We start from the raw sequence: 15,564 nt of genomic DNA, 5'->3' as shown, positions 1-15,564 counted from the left end.
AATTTTTTTTAAAACCAGTAATGAATTACACATTCGCAAATCCAGGCTTGCATCATTCCGTGATATAACTCCAACAACAGAAATACACCTCCTTAATCTCTTTCCTAGGTACAAATTAGTTTGGTAAAAAAGCAGTAGAGAATGAAAAAATATTTATATTTCCAGATTTAATTTCTTGTCCCATTCTCTGACACATCCATCCATCCATCCATCCATCCATCCATCCATCCATACATTCATTTCATCAGGTGTTAGGGATTTAAACACTCTGAAGTTCCTGACAGGTTAATGGTATAAATCATTGCTCTTTGTCCTATTTCAATACAGACTCAAAGCAGTTTTCATTCTTATTAGCTAGATACAATAAAAGGCTAATGTTAGCTTGTACATAAACAGAACTGGGAAATTTAGTAACAGTTATATTTATTTTTTCCTTTTGTATAACAGAGCTAATCTTATCATTTCACAATAATCTTTTATATAGATAAAACCACAGTGTTCTTTACTACTGCTTTAGCTATTTATTTTTTCATTTTAATCAGGCCACCATTTTTCACAATATTGTGAGCATAAATGTTACAAAGTTAAGTTGGTGGAGAAAGGTGGCAACTACAGCACCTCTATTATCCAAATAAGCCGTCAGATTTCCACTAAAAAAATTATTTGCATAGTAAATAGTAAAAAATAAAATATTGAAATAAATACAATGATAGGTAAGAGACCATTTAAAATATTTAGTAAGCAAGTTAAGGTGTTGACAAATAAATTTCAGAATTTTTATTAATTTGTACAAAGATGTGGAGAAGACTTGTGTAGAATAAAATACAGACCATCACATAAGTCTTGATGGAAAATGAATAAAAGATTAACAATAACTGTGAAAGCTTGATGACAAATTCTTGTCAGTCACATAGTGAGACTTTTAAGGCCCCAGTAGCTAAAACCTGTATATGAAACAACTTATTGTCTTGCCAGCTGATTTTGTGACTGGTTCTGGAACATAGCCCAGCTGTTTGATTGAGTGTCTGTATTTGTGCATGCATGCATTCTTACTGTCAGTCCACTAAACAGGAAGTGTCTCATGTGCAGCTATCATTGCCCAAAGCTTTCAGCTACACAGTCAGATCTTTAATGGATACCTTCTTTTCTTCTGCCTACTCCACGCTTCTCTGCCTTCCTACTTTATTTCTTTCCGCTCTGCATGCAGCCTTAGCGCATTGGCACAGCGGCTGTGAATGCGATCCCCAGCAGCCTGCTGCATTGCAGATAAGAATGATGAGCACACAGATTTCAGTTCTTACATTCAAACACAGTTGAAAGAGAGAGAGAAAGAGGAAAAAAGAGACTTCCCAGCCCTAAAGCCCTGAGTCATTCTTCCTTGGTTTAGCTGCAGATTAATGCCCCCACACTTTCTGCTTTTAGCCCAGTTCCACGACCAGTTACCCCCCTCCTTCTCCCTTTTCCATTCCCATCAGGGCTGAGCCTCCAACAACAACATTCCCAGCTGCCATTTTCCCTCCTATTTGGCAAAACAAATGTGGCTCATTTTTAAGGTTTGTCACTTGGGTGACTCAGACACCCAGCAACACGCTCGTACAACCGTACACATGCTCAGTTCTTTCCTAGGCTTTACATGTAAAGCCACCTTTTTAGGCGTGGGACAGGTATCAGTGTTGTGGTATCTGAGGTAAGGGGAGGCCTTCTCTTTGGAGAATCACAATGCTTTAGCTTCCTGTGCCTGCAAAGAGAGAGGGCGAGAGAGAGAACAGATAATGCTGATGGATTTCCAGTGACACCTCAACTCCTTAAAACTGACTTGATCTCAGAACTATTTACAGGTATGATCCAAAAAAAAAGAAGAAAAAACTGATTCTATATTCAAAGAAAAGTAAGAATTGATAGTTAAAAATTGATTTTTAATTTTTTGCAGCCAGTTTTTTTTACCTTCTGTCAAACATAATAACCATATGTAACAACAAAGTTGAGATGCAAATGCAGTTAGAAGATCAGATAAGTTTTAAACTAACATCATGACATGAATAAGGTGTTTGAGAGAGAAAATCTTGGTGAGTTGTTGGAACTTTTTTAAATTATTTTTCCATCTGGCCGTGTTTTTCCCAAACCAATGAGGGATTTGTCTGCCCTCAGTTGTTCTGGTATAAAGTTTTTACATTCATAGAAATTATGGCAGATGCTCGTGGAACTTTAATATAGCAAGGTTTCTCCTTCTGTTGGTTTTTAAAAGAAATGAACAGAAAAATTAAGAATAGAAAGGATAAAAAAGAAGAAATGCGAAGTTCATATCATCTTTAATGCCTTTTTTTTTTTTTTTTAAATCATTGTTGGCCTCATCGCGCCAAACTCCGAATATTTCTTCTCAGCATTTTAATGCTCCTGTCTGTGTTTTCTCACTTCTGCCTGAACCACGTAGCTCAGGTGTGATGCTGCGTTGGGTTGCTCATGTCCGCGGATCTCATTCAGCATTCAGCAGTTCCAAGTGTCGGCCCCGGAGACACAGTGTTGGTGTGAAACAATCATCAGCCAGCGTCAGACAGCGCCTATTCCATGAATAAGACATTTGTCTGCTAAGCTAATTAATCCTGAGAGGGGCCGCATGGCATCTGCTTCTGTGCTGCGTGACAGACACGGAGAGGAGGGAATTTGAGGGCTAAAACAACACTAGGGCCGTCTTCGTCTTTCCTGAAAGAGTCGGAGCCTAGGACAGCTCTCTCTGAAACCTTTGCCACCCTCTTTTGTATGTGTGCATATTATGAGTTTGTTTACCTGCGTTCTGACATTTGTATGTTTTTCTGTCTTCGTCCTCTGATATATCCTGCTGTTTTCCTTTCCCTGTCACACGCACAAAAACAACAACAGCTACAAGTTCGGCCCACCTAGAGGACCTGGCGTACCTGGATGATCAGAGGCACACTCCATTACGCACCTCGCTGCGCATGCCGAGGCAGAGCACCACCTGCGGGCCGGGTCGCTCCGGGCAGGACCTGAGAGGTGAGTGCAAACACTTACAGAGAAACACATTCTCTCCTTTTATAGGTGTATCTCAGTAAATTAAAATATCAGCAAAAGTACATTTATTCCAGTAAATCAATTCAAAAACTGCTTATTATATAGCAGCGATATATTTCAAGAGTTTATTTCTGGTTAGTTTTATGGTTGTTGGCTTACAGCTAATAAAGCTCAAAATACAGTTTCCCAGAAAATCTAAATATACAGGGTGTTGTATCCAAACCTATTAATAGAAAGTTAAGTGGAAGAAAAAAGTTCCAGGGTATGGCAGAGCATGGCTGCTCAACCAGAAAGTGGCAAGTAGTCTGACATAAAACATTTGCACAGTGTTATGAATCTCAAGAATTTACTTGTACTACGGGGTTCCTGTTTGGGTATTGTTTATGAGATTACTTCATATTTGCTGCAACTCAAACTTTATCCTCATATTTTTTTGGCCTCCTAGACAGTTGTACTGCAACTGAATGTAGTATTTAATTTTGAAGTGACAGGTGAAGTTAGATTCAAACAAGTTATATAACAGCCAAATTATTAGTGTTGTTTCCTACTACCCTAAACCCTGAACTTAGTGGAAGGCGTGTTTTCTTTTTATTATATCTGTATTGATAATAGACACCCATCAGCTGACAGGCTGCATCTCAAGATGCACATGTGATGCATGTAGCGTAGCTCATATTGTTGAATTTCACTTTTAAAGAGCCCTGCTGGAGGGTTTAGTCATAATGGATTACAAAATATTGCTATGTCTCAGGTTTGTTTGTGATTAGCTTGTTGTGTTGCCTTCTCCGCTGATCCCTTCAGCCTCTATTCCACAAGCAGCACAGCTCTAAAGCAGCTGAGTACTCCAAGGCGAAGCAGCATGATGGACAAATCTTACTCAACATTCAAAAGATAATCAGAGACGGGTGATTTGCACCTGAGGGCATCTTGCATGTGTCTGTGAAGTATTACACCAGGCCAGACATGTGGCAGTGCAGTTGTTGGTGGATGCTGGATGTTTTCAGCTGTTGTTTTTTTTTTTTCGGGGGGGGTTCTGTGCAAAATGCAGAGGAGGGACGGAGAACACAAAGAGCTTTTAGTCATGCTGTGTCACTACAAAGCTAAAATTTGTCTCAACAGTCACAGTTTGTGTCCGCTTCACTTCACACTGTCTTAATCCTAACGCACAGCGAGTGCCTCCCTTTTTTTAAACAGCCAAATGTCACAACACTATCTGTCCTCTTACCCTTCCTCCTCCTCCGCTGTCAGATTGTAATGAGCACCATCATGGCTGCCCTCTGCCACCCAAGCGAGCAAAAATATGCATGTGTTTCTCTTTAAACACCTGTTAAGACCCTGCTCACTCGTGAGAGCGTTCAGCCGAGATTTAAAGCGATTCCCCTGCTCGAGGGCAACTGTCTGCAGAGAATTGTGGAGGGAAGGAGTGTTGGGAAGAAAGAGAAATACGGGGAGAGGTATGGAGATTGATACAGGGGGATGAGGTAGTCCCTCTTTTTTAAACCTTCGACGGGTCTTTTCAAAGCCACTTGTTTTAACTGACCCCCACTCTAAGGACAGTCAAGTGTGTTTACAAGCCAAACAACTGCATACCAGCATGCTTTCTGCCTCTTCAGATCAGTGTCAGAGCCTCCCTGAGTGCTCTGCTCCTGTTACTTCTTGGGAGAGACAGAAGAAGGGGCACAGCTAGACAGGGCATACAGGAGAATGAATTGAAAATCCATGTTTCCCCTCAAGAAGAATGAGAAGACAAAAGGTTTCTTAGCCAAGGTCGTGCTTAGGGCTGAAAATAACACACTCAAATGGTAGCAAGCATTGATTGAGCAGAGAAGTGGTCATTGTTTTAAACTGTTTGATATCCCAAGATATCTGAAGGTATCATTTATTTGTAGTTATATAAAGGTTGTTTATAGTCCCTTTACTCATTTAAATAGGTCCACCTGTTTCTAACATTGTCAAGCTTCGCAGTTATTATGCTTTCACATTTATTTAATCGGTGTGGTTTTTAAGCAATGTAGCCACTAGAGGGCAGTTCTGGGTTCTACTTCTATCTTGCACTTCTGAATTGTATGTTGAGAACCCTTCTTAGTGTCCAAATTATGAAGCCATACAAATGCAAAGAAGTGGTTTGTGATAATTTCATAGTATATAATACTGGATTTGTTTGTCAGCTGTGCTGGTGAGTCACATAACTCAGGTGAAAGCAGCAGGAAATGGTGTTTATGAGTCCATCTTTCTCTCAGACTAATTGATGTACATGTAAAAGTAGCAGCATAGGTAAGTAGGGCTTTAGCTAAAAGAAAAAAAATATCACCTCATTTGATCAGTGCAAGTTGCTTACTTTGAAATTTACTGCAATTAAATACATCGTCTTTAAGGGGCCATTTGTAATTGTAAAGACTTGTTTGCTTTTTATCAATTAAAAGAGAAGCCTCTGTCAATAGAAGCGGATTTAGTTTTATTTATTTTTCTATATGAGATTAGAAAGTTTTTTCAGAGAACAGGAAGAAAGCTGACAGAACTTAAAACAAATATGATCAATATGCCCATCACTTTATAAGATCATCTCACCAATTTTTTACCGTATCTCATAAAAACTGAGAAAAGCATGTGAGCTTGATAATTTTAGGAGTGAATTTAGTTTATAACTGACAATGGATGGCAAAAGTATTTACATCCTAATTTGTTATGTTTTGACACTTTCCAACCACAAACTTAAATGTATTTTGGTGAGATTGTGAGTAATCAACCAAGACAAAATAGTGAAAGGAAAAAGATAAATGGTTTTCAAAAATGTTTTACAAATCTAAAAACGACCATCTTTCACTAAAGGCACGCCATGTTCAGGGTTCAGGGACTAAAGGGGGCTGAAGACGAAGGCATGTCACTCTTTGCAGATGTTTATTTGTAAAAAATAAAGTTATGTAGTACTTTTCTGTTAGTTTATCATATAAAATCCCAAGACAAATCTTTGAACTCTGTTGGTATAACGTGACAAAATGTGAAAAAAGGGATAAGAAGTCATTTGCAAGACTGTACCAACAGTGAAACATTAAAGTTAATAAATTCAATTTTAATATGTACAGTATGAGCTGAACTTTGAGCTAATTCTTCTACAAAGCAGTCTTGTAGTACATTGATAACTAGTGTCCAGATTGCTGTGAAATGCGTCATAAGCGGGTCAAGCTATGAAAGAATGAATCACACTGTGACCTTCTCTGGACTTTTGTCATCTTACAGATCCAAATAAAAACTCTTGCTTGAAGAGCTTATAAAATAATTGTGCTGCAAATCATACCCAGCATTTTGACTGATACAGACTCCTAGATGGATTAGAGAGGAGGAGGTTATCTGCTGGTCAGCTGGTAGCCGGTTGGCAAGTGCAGCTCTGTCTCTGTGGTTGATTTTGTCCGGGCTTCTTTTGAAGCCATCCACCGGGAGGTCCAAGCTGTGCTGCTGTTTCAAGCAGAGTGAGTCAGGCTGTAATGGACTGTCTTGTGCTCCTGCCTGCCTACCTCTAAGATTTATCGCCCACTTTATCTATTCACTACAAACTCCCTCACATAACGGTACACTGCACACACACATTTTCTACCTTCATTTATCTTTACTTTCACTCTTTCTTTTTGTTGTTCTCTCCTTCCATCCAATGCTGTCTATCTACCTCTGCTCATGGACAGAAATCTGACTTTGAGTAAGGGCTTTTATGTATTAAAATAGTTAGATTTCCAGATGGTTTCATTACTCCATGACAGGAATGATGAGTAAATTATAACCGTCAGAAACTCATCTGACTGCTGTTACAGATGATGCATTTGAGGAATAGGGATTGTAAGATAAATTATTTCCTTACAGTTAACAAAACTCTCCTGCAAACAAGCATCAATCATGTGCAGTCCCAGGCAAAAGTATCAATACTTTAACTTTCCAACATTCTCTCACACCATAACAAAAAGCATAAATGTATTTTATTAGGATTATGTATGGAAGATAAATCTAATCTCAGTATAAAGGCAGCTGTTCTGTGAAGGTCTCAGTGGTTTGTTAAAGAACAAACAGCATCATGAAGACCAAAGAACACAACAGAGAGGTCAGGAAGAAAGTTTAAAATCAGGTTAGGTTATAAAACAAAATCTCAAGCTTTGAACATTTGCAACAAGCAATAATGGTGCTCTGGTCAGATGAGAACTTTCTGGATCACATGCAAAATACTGTCGCAGAAGGTTTACACTGCCTTTTAAAATGAATGAATTATTTGTTTCTGGCTTACACCCTAATTATGTACCTGCTGTGTTTCACAAATAAGTTGGTGTCAATTTAATAAAAATCCTAACATCTTTTTTTAAAGCTTTATACATGCATTAAGCTACCTAAATAATCCTAATCCATGCCTCTTTTTAAGGTTATAATTTTACTTCTAAATAACAGATTAAAGTATATTCTAAAAACGAGAATTTAGCATAGGCACATGTAAATTTACTCTTGGCTTAGTTTGCAGTTTACATAAGATTTTATCATTTTTTTCCCACATAAATTATGTAACTGCTTCTGGTGGTGTGTGAGCTAAATCCGCACATCTCTTGTAATAGCATCTGGACTTCAAAGTGTAATATGAAAAACAGATAACAGATTGACTGTTTTCTAGTAAACTTATTATGACAAACTACTTTGTTATTGATAAAAAGGATTTTGGCTATATCCCATTTTACCTCTTATCCCTCTTCTAGCCATTAACTCTTTGTTTCTGTGGGTTAGGGCATAAGTGTGCAGTCTGTAGCTAAAGAACTGCATGTGGCTCTTTAGACCTTCCACAGAGGATGTTAACTTTGGCCAAAACATGATAATGAACTTAGCAGTATTTTCAGAATCACACTTGGAAATGAACAGGTAGGAGCTGCACTCACAAATATTCACAGAAAGATAATTATTTTCTCAATTAATGTATTCTTAATATGATAATAACCACTTTAATGTCTAAATATATTTTAATTGGTAGCACTACTAATTGTTGTCAATCACTATAAAAATAGCAAAAAATATATAATTTTGAATTTAAACAGTTTTAGTATCAGAGAAACCATTTAAATGTGCAGTTCAATGTCTTCTTTAACAAGCATGAAAATATTGTACGATTAGATGGAAAGCTGTTTTCATGACACATAATAACATAATATGTCATATTCACAATCCTGACAAAAATAGGACACCAAACAAAAGTTTTAGTAAAAACATTTTAAATTTTTTTGTTAAATGTACTTAAAAAATATATAATTTTTGGTCAGAAATAAGTTAGAACAGTTTCTACTCAGCAGCAGGAAGAACGTTTGCCCTGGTTAAACCTGAGACATTTAGTTTGGTGCTCCTGACTTAAAGTGAGAGTGAACACCATAGTAAGATCTAAAGAGCTGTTTGAGGCCTTCAGAAATAAGATTATTATGGTTTATTACTCTGATTAGAGATTAAAAAGAGGTATCTAAGGAGATTGAAAGAATCTACAAGTGAAGGACATTAAAAATTACTGCCAACATGACCAGGTCTAGCCGACCAAGCAAGTTCACTCTAAAAGCAGACCTCAAGATGCAAAGAGAAGTTTCTAAAACCCCAAAATATGCTTACAGGCCTTTAGCAGGGTCTTTCTGCCATTGATGTATAAGTGCATTCCTGTACAATCAGAAAGTGAATATACAGGTTTAACTTTTATTGGTGGTGTGCAGGGAGCAAACCATTGCTTTCTATGATATACATAATGAGCAGATTAACGTTTACCAGAAGGAGCAAAGAGGAAGACAATTCATTCCTGGATAATGTTTTTTTTTTTTTTTTTGACAAATGAGTCTAAAATGTTATTATTTAGATACCACAACAGAAAACATGTTTGGCTCAAAGTAAGTACAGCATTCTAGGAAAAGAACCTCATACTACCTGTGAATCGCAGAGGTGGAGGTGTCATGGTTTGGAGATGCTTTGATAAAGCCGGACCTGGCCAGCTCACCGTCATAGAATCAATCATGAATTGTACTGTGTATTACTATGTGGAGTAATTAAGGGCCTAGGGATATGGGGGAGGGGACTGTGTAAATGACCCTAAGACATACGATTACTCCTTTCTCTGACTTTCTGTTATCGTCACCCTCCTAAAACCATTTTACAACAAGCAGAACAGATCATCTAAACTTCTCCTCCTCCTTCCTCCCTCTACCCACATTTTTGTCCGCTGTTCTCTTCAGTTTCTCCTCTTCCTCCCTCTCAAGGCTGCTCAGCCACTGTGAGTCATCCTCACCTGGTGAATAATTTAAAATGTCTGGGACTCCCACTCCGTCTGGCCATGGAGGGGTTGCTGGTGAAGGAGGAAGGGGAGGTGGATTGATACCTTTCTCTGCATCGCCCGTGGGAGAGTGTTATGGGCAGGATTATGAGCAACTGCCATCCATCCATCCCTCACAAATACATTTGCTTTCAGGATCCTTGAAACTACTCCCTCAGCCCCGGTTCACAACATGGCTGCCATGTTTTCCTAGAATACTCGTCACAGTGGAGCAGCGGGGACTGAATGGCTCAAATTGTGTGAGACGGGTGCCAGAGATCGTGAGGCTGGGTTTGCTAATTCCACATGTACGGGAGGAGATTTGTGGCCATGTTAGGCTTTCAGTCATCCCCAGGATAATTAGATTAGCACCATTTAAAACAGAACAGCTCTGGGTGTTTAGCTCCTTGTTTCTCTGACCACTGGTGTTGGCAGCTTTGGACAGTCTTTACACTTTCTATCTCCAGTGTTACATCAGGTCATCATTCTATCTGGGAGAATATTTCATCAGTGTAGAGATGTTTTTCTGCCTCTGTCCTTCTGACTGCATGGGTGTGTTGAGTTAGCACTAAAATAAACTGACCTTGGAATATGGATAAAACATCTTATATTACACTGAGCTGCAGCTGGCACATGGCTTAGTGCTGGCCATGCACTCCATATAAACAGTTTTTCACCCAATGTTCGATTGATCTTTTTTTGCTGCATTAGTTGGAATATCCTTAGTAATCACCATCAGATTTCATTCTTGGAAAAGATTAATGTCTGCACCGGCTCTTTGGAGAGCTGTTTGCTGCAGGGTAACAATTTGTTGTGTTATTCCTTCATGACTCCTCTTTGATGATAAGGTGTGTCACACAGCGATAAGATGGAGCACGTCTTCAGAAATGTGAAACTCCCATGATTTGTCACTAATTTGTTTTACATAAGCAGATGTGGAGTGCAGTAGCTTCACTGCTGTCAGATATCTGAGAAAAACTCTATTTAGTGTGGAATCATGTTCAGCACAAAGAAGAAATAGAGGGCCCCCACAGTGTCCTGATCTCAACATCATTGAGTCTATCAGATTACATAAAAGACTGAAGGATTTAAGGAAGCCTGAAACTACACAGTTCTGTGATTCTCCAAGGCGTTTGGAAAAACCAACCAAGGTTCTTGAAACTTGAAGAACAGATTCTGCTTCCAAAGCAAAGGATGGTTGCACCACAAATTGCTTTGATTTATTCACTTCTATTCTCTTTAGAGCCTTTTTTTCACAGTGATGCTTTACTGGAACCCTTTACATATATTTCTCTGAACCTGCATACAGTATAAAAATTCATCCCAGCTCACCAATTGCACACTTTCACTGTCTTATCATACTTGCTGTCTTGCAAAGTACATATTTTCTGCACCTCTGGCTCTCTGCATGCTTATTGCTGGTAGTCTGCAGAGTGTGAAATGAACTAACCCACAGGTTGTCATCTGAGCAGCAGCTATTTCTCACTGCAAGAATCTGATCACAGCTCACCTAACTGAAAGAAACAAAAGACAGACTGACCTGAAAATAGGATTTGGCACTTTGTCTGAGATCTCTTGTTGCAGTGGCTTTAAATTTGAGATTTGACTCATTCTGATGCTGATGGCTTTAGATTAAAATGTGGCTTACAACCAACATGAAATAAGGCTGTCTATTCAAGGCTGGAGTCTCCCATTCTCAGGTCGAATTATTACCAGAATCTCATTCTGTTCCTCTTTATGGGAATTTATTGATCTTGCCAAGCACAACCAATGGAAACAGTTAGATTTTCCCTAAAGAGCAGAACCTTCCCTAGCATCCCCTGCCGATATGCTTAAAAATGTGCTCAGTGTTGATTCAAAGAATTTCAGTTCCTAACTGACCCTGGTTTCTTGTCTTTCTATTGTAATGTGCTGATGCTACAACTGCTTTTTTGTGCTTATTTCCTATTTTTCCACTGAGCTGCATCTTGCTCTGTCCTCTGACACACTGCTTCAGTTTTCATTTCTGTCCTTACTCGCTTTTCTTTTTCCTTTCTCTTCTTACTTTCTGTCTTATGCTTGCTGTCCGTCTCAGCTTCTGCAAATAACACCCATGCCTGGCAATCTCAATCACGTAAGTTACTTTAAATTTCATTTGTCGCCTCAGGCTGCTTGTTCTTCACACAATCGCCTCACCAGCTTCTAGTTATAGTACCTTGCAAAGTATTCATAACTGTTGAACTTCACATTCTGTTACAATACAACCACAAACTTCAATGTTTTTTACTGGGATTTCATAAGAAAGACCAACCCTACGTAGAAAGTGTGGGAAAAATGTTATTCCTTGAATTCTTTTAGAAATTAAAATCTAATACATTTTATGTGCATTTGTATTCATCTTCCTTTACTTTGACACCCATGAATAAAATCCAGTGCAACCAGCTGCCTTCAATCTCAGTAATAAATACAGTGCTTTAAAGGCGTCAGATGTTTCCTAGTGAAACCTTAGTATTAGTGAAGAAACTGCATCATGGAGACCAAGGAACACAGCAGACAGGTCAAGGAGGAAGTAGTGGAGACTTTCTAAGATAGAGTTAGGTTATAAAACAATATCCCAAGCTTTGGATATCCGTCATCTCAAAATGGAACAATTTAGGCAAACCTACCGGAGTATGACAGTCCATTTAACGCAACAGGCCAGGCAAGGCGATCATGAATCACAGAAGCAGCCACAAGGCCCATGGTAACTCCGGAAGAGCTGCATAGATCTACAGCTCCAGTGGGAGAGTATGTTGACAGGACAGTAGACATCATTTGTGCATTCAACAAAGCTGGAATTTATGGAGGAGTTTCTAGAAGAAAACTATTGTTCAAAGGAGCCTGTAATAGGTCGCTTTTGCAATTTGCCACATACCATATAGGGAACACAGCAACCATGTGGAAGGATAAGCTCTGCACAGATGAGATCAAAATGTAACCATTTGACTGACATGCAAAACGCTATTTCTCATAAAAAATGAACACTTAGTATCATCTTGAAGACACCCTCCATGCTTTGAAACATGGTGATGGCAGCATCATGCTGTGCAGATGCTTTTCTTCAGAAGGGGCTGAGAAGCAGGTCAGAGTTGACCAGAAGATGAATGGAGTTAAATACAGGGCAATCTTGGAAGAAATGCTCAAAAAGGCTTAAAGCTGAGGTGGAGGAATATCTTCCAGCATGACAGCGGCACTAAAGAAATAGCCAGAGTTACAGAAGGAGCATATTCATATGTTAGAACGTCAAATATAAGACCTAAATTCAGTTGAGAATTGGGGGCAAGAGTTGAAAAGTTATGTTCATAGTGTTAATAGATACAAGAACGATGTGCAAAGCTGGTAGATCCCTACCTCAAAGAACCTGTAGCTATAATTGCAAACAAAGGTTGTTCTATAAAGGATTAACCCAGGGGACATAAAGTAAAGTAACACTTTAAGAGACGGGGCTCGGGGGATGACGCCCAGAGGCAGCAGCTTGACGTTTACAGTGGCTTTTATCACACAGCTTTAGAACGGTTTGCCAGATTCATTTACTCTGATTAGTCTTTAATGATCCATATGTTCTGTGGAGGACATGACCAACCTCTGGGTGACTTTGGCTTATTGACTCCCCCTAGTGAGTAAAATCAACAGTCGGCAGCAACTGATAGAAAGCAGTCACTGTGGACTGAGTGGAGTAAAAATCACCTTCTCTCATCTTTTGAGTTATGTTTCCTCATTCTTGTGAATTAATTAATTGTGTTACTCCACAGTTTATCACAATTACACAAAATCCTTTATTTATTTTTTTAATGAATCTTTTCCTATTATTTAATGCTTAAGGCAGTCCTTTCTGGTCTGCTGTTGCATTTTTTTTTACAAGTGATTATATTTATAAATCACATAGGTTGTTTCTGGTCTAATGATGTTTTTTGCTGTCTTGTATAGAGATATCAAACAGAAGGCTGCAAGATGTCAACATAAACGTATTAGCTTGCACATATACAGAATATATATATATAGTCTGTATGCATCCATTTAATGCATTTTTTCATCTAGCTATCCATCCCTCCATCCATCTTGAGGTAATTGCAGTTATTATATTTAAAATCTGACAACTGTTTAAATTTCTATCCTGAACATTCTTACTTAGACTTATAGAGGGACTGAGAAATCCTGACATTTGTGTTCAAAATGTAAGGACTTTTTACACAATTAAGATGAGGAACTCTGGGTTTGTCACTCTTTTACCTGTAAACCTTCTCTGTTACTCTGAACCCTACAGTGCGTTTTGCACCTTATCGGCCTCAGGACATCGCTCTCAAACCTCTGCTGTTCGAGGTACCCAGCATTACCATGGACTCCGTCTTCACGGGACGTGAGTGGCTTTTCCAAGAAATCGACGGCCACCTTAACAACCCCAATGGAGGTAGCAACCATGGCGTTGTGATTGTGGGCAACATCGGCTTTGGCAAGACAGCGATCATCTCCCGGCTGGTGGCGCTGAGCTGCCACGGCACCCGCATGAGGCAGATAGCCTCTGACAGCCCCCAGGCCTCACCCAAACGTAGGCTTCAATCTACATTATTTTGCTTTTCATCCCCTATTAAGTGCTACCTTTTAGCACCACTTTAATGTTCGATTGAGAAATGGCTGTTAAAAAACGATCAATGGCTTTCTGAGCTGGCCATTGGCTTAGTCTTGCTGTCTTGTGTCCAGATGGAGAGGGGCTCCCTCTCACACAGCCCCAGCCCACACATGGCACCCTAGGAGGAGGCAGCTGTCCTGGAACTCCTGAAATGAGGCGACGTCAGGAAGAATCCATGAGGAGGCTGGCGTCACAGGTATAAAAAACACAAAAATTCAAATTTTGAGTCTTTTTGGGGGTGCTTTCATTTGGATCTGCTTCTCAACATGATTGGTTTTACAAATGCAAACTGTGTAGTTTTTCTTTTGCATTAGAAATATTGGTTGGAAAAATAAGTGTTTTTTGGAATTCACAGCAATTCATTAGCTACTTCCTTATTTTGCTTAAGTGCTTACATTAGCCACTGAGATGCCTCCTCTCTTCCCCATTTTTACCGCAAAGTTTTACAGAATTAACAAAAAACCGCAGCTGCAAGTACAAAACATTACATGATTATTATTGCTCCTTCTCTAGTTTGTATTTATAAACTCTTCATTTGTCAGCACATAAAAATCTAAAGTTCTAAAAATAAATTGCCTAAAGAAATAGATGCATTTTCAGACATACTGTATTACACACAATAGAGGTATGAAAACTAAGAATGATTTTACTTGCTGTGATTAATTTTGGTGCAAATTTCACAATCTCATGCTTGCTTTAATTCCTGACTTCAAATACATGTATTAACCTGTTCTTTCAAATATTTCTGCTTCAGTAACTCAATAATATTAAAGTAGAAACTAATAGTAACCAAGCCAGACATGTTGTTTTCTTAAAATATTTTATATTGAAGCTTATTGTAACAAAAAGAGGTTAGAATTCTGTTATCTCAATATTATGAAATGAAAGAAAACTATTATAATTAATCAAACTTCAGATATTGTTATTTTGGCATATAATACAATTTATTCTGAAAAGGAATTTGGCCAAAATCTCATTATACCAAGATAATAAAATAATTAAACTATTACCTAAAGAAAAAAAGCTTGAGATACCAACTCAACATTTAAAATCAAAACTATATGTTAAAAAGTAAGTTTTATGTAATGAAAAAAATTAAACTTGTGTGTCACAAAAAGGAGTTTGAGGTCTGATTATGTTAAGTTATTTTAGATTAGACAATTAAACTGTAATTGCATCAAACAAGCTGAAGATCACAGTATGTCAAGGTAATTATAGAAATGGACTCTATGATGGAACAAGCTCAAGATCTCATCTGGAGATCATGAAAATTTTAAACCGAACAAGCTTGAGATCTTGTTACCTTTAGATTATGAGCTAAACGAACTTTCATCAAAATCAACTGTCAACAAAGCTCTAGTTATCTTGATATAAAATGGCAACTAAACTGTTATCAAGCTAAGGATCTCAGAAAAACAACTTGTCTCGACAACCTTTTAATTTATAGAACTTTTAATTCATAGGACACACTGACACTGATACCATAACCCAAACACTAGCTGAGGAATTAAACCAAGTAATTTTAAATATTTTTACTCAGCTGTCAAAAAATTTGAATATTTGAAAACGTGTGTCTGGACATTTGAAACAG

General features: G+C 38.3%; 1 protein-coding gene across 11 annotated transcripts in view; it reads left to right on the top strand.

Moving 5' to 3' along the window:
- tanc2b (tetratricopeptide repeat, ankyrin repeat and coiled-coil containing 2b) overlaps positions 1-15,564 on the top strand; it is a 223,682-nt gene that overhangs the window by 179,994 nt on the left and 28,124 nt on the right. For 9 of the 11 annotated variants that reach the window (XM_047377855.1, XM_047377853.1, XM_047377859.1 and 6 more), the window contains 4 exons: positions 2,878-3,009; positions 11,403-11,441; positions 13,611-13,892; positions 14,045-14,169. In XM_047377855.1, the coding sequence (XP_047233811.1) occupies positions 2,878-3,009; positions 11,403-11,441; positions 13,611-13,892; positions 14,045-14,169 (578 nt within the window). The remainder of the gene's footprint in view (positions 1-2,877; positions 3,010-11,402; positions 11,442-13,610; positions 13,893-14,044; positions 14,170-15,564) is intronic. The other 2 variants (XM_047377857.1, XM_047377858.1) reach the window with 1 other exon arrangement.

The sequence above is a fragment of the Girardinichthys multiradiatus genome, chromosome 10 (genome assembly GCF_021462225.1).
Source record: "Girardinichthys multiradiatus isolate DD_20200921_A chromosome 10, DD_fGirMul_XY1, whole genome shotgun sequence".
Lineage (NCBI taxonomy): Eukaryota > Metazoa > Chordata > Actinopteri > Cyprinodontiformes > Goodeidae > Girardinichthys > Girardinichthys multiradiatus.
Note: the sequence above shows the minus strand (reverse complement) of the source record. Positions and strands in the feature narration are given on the sequence as shown.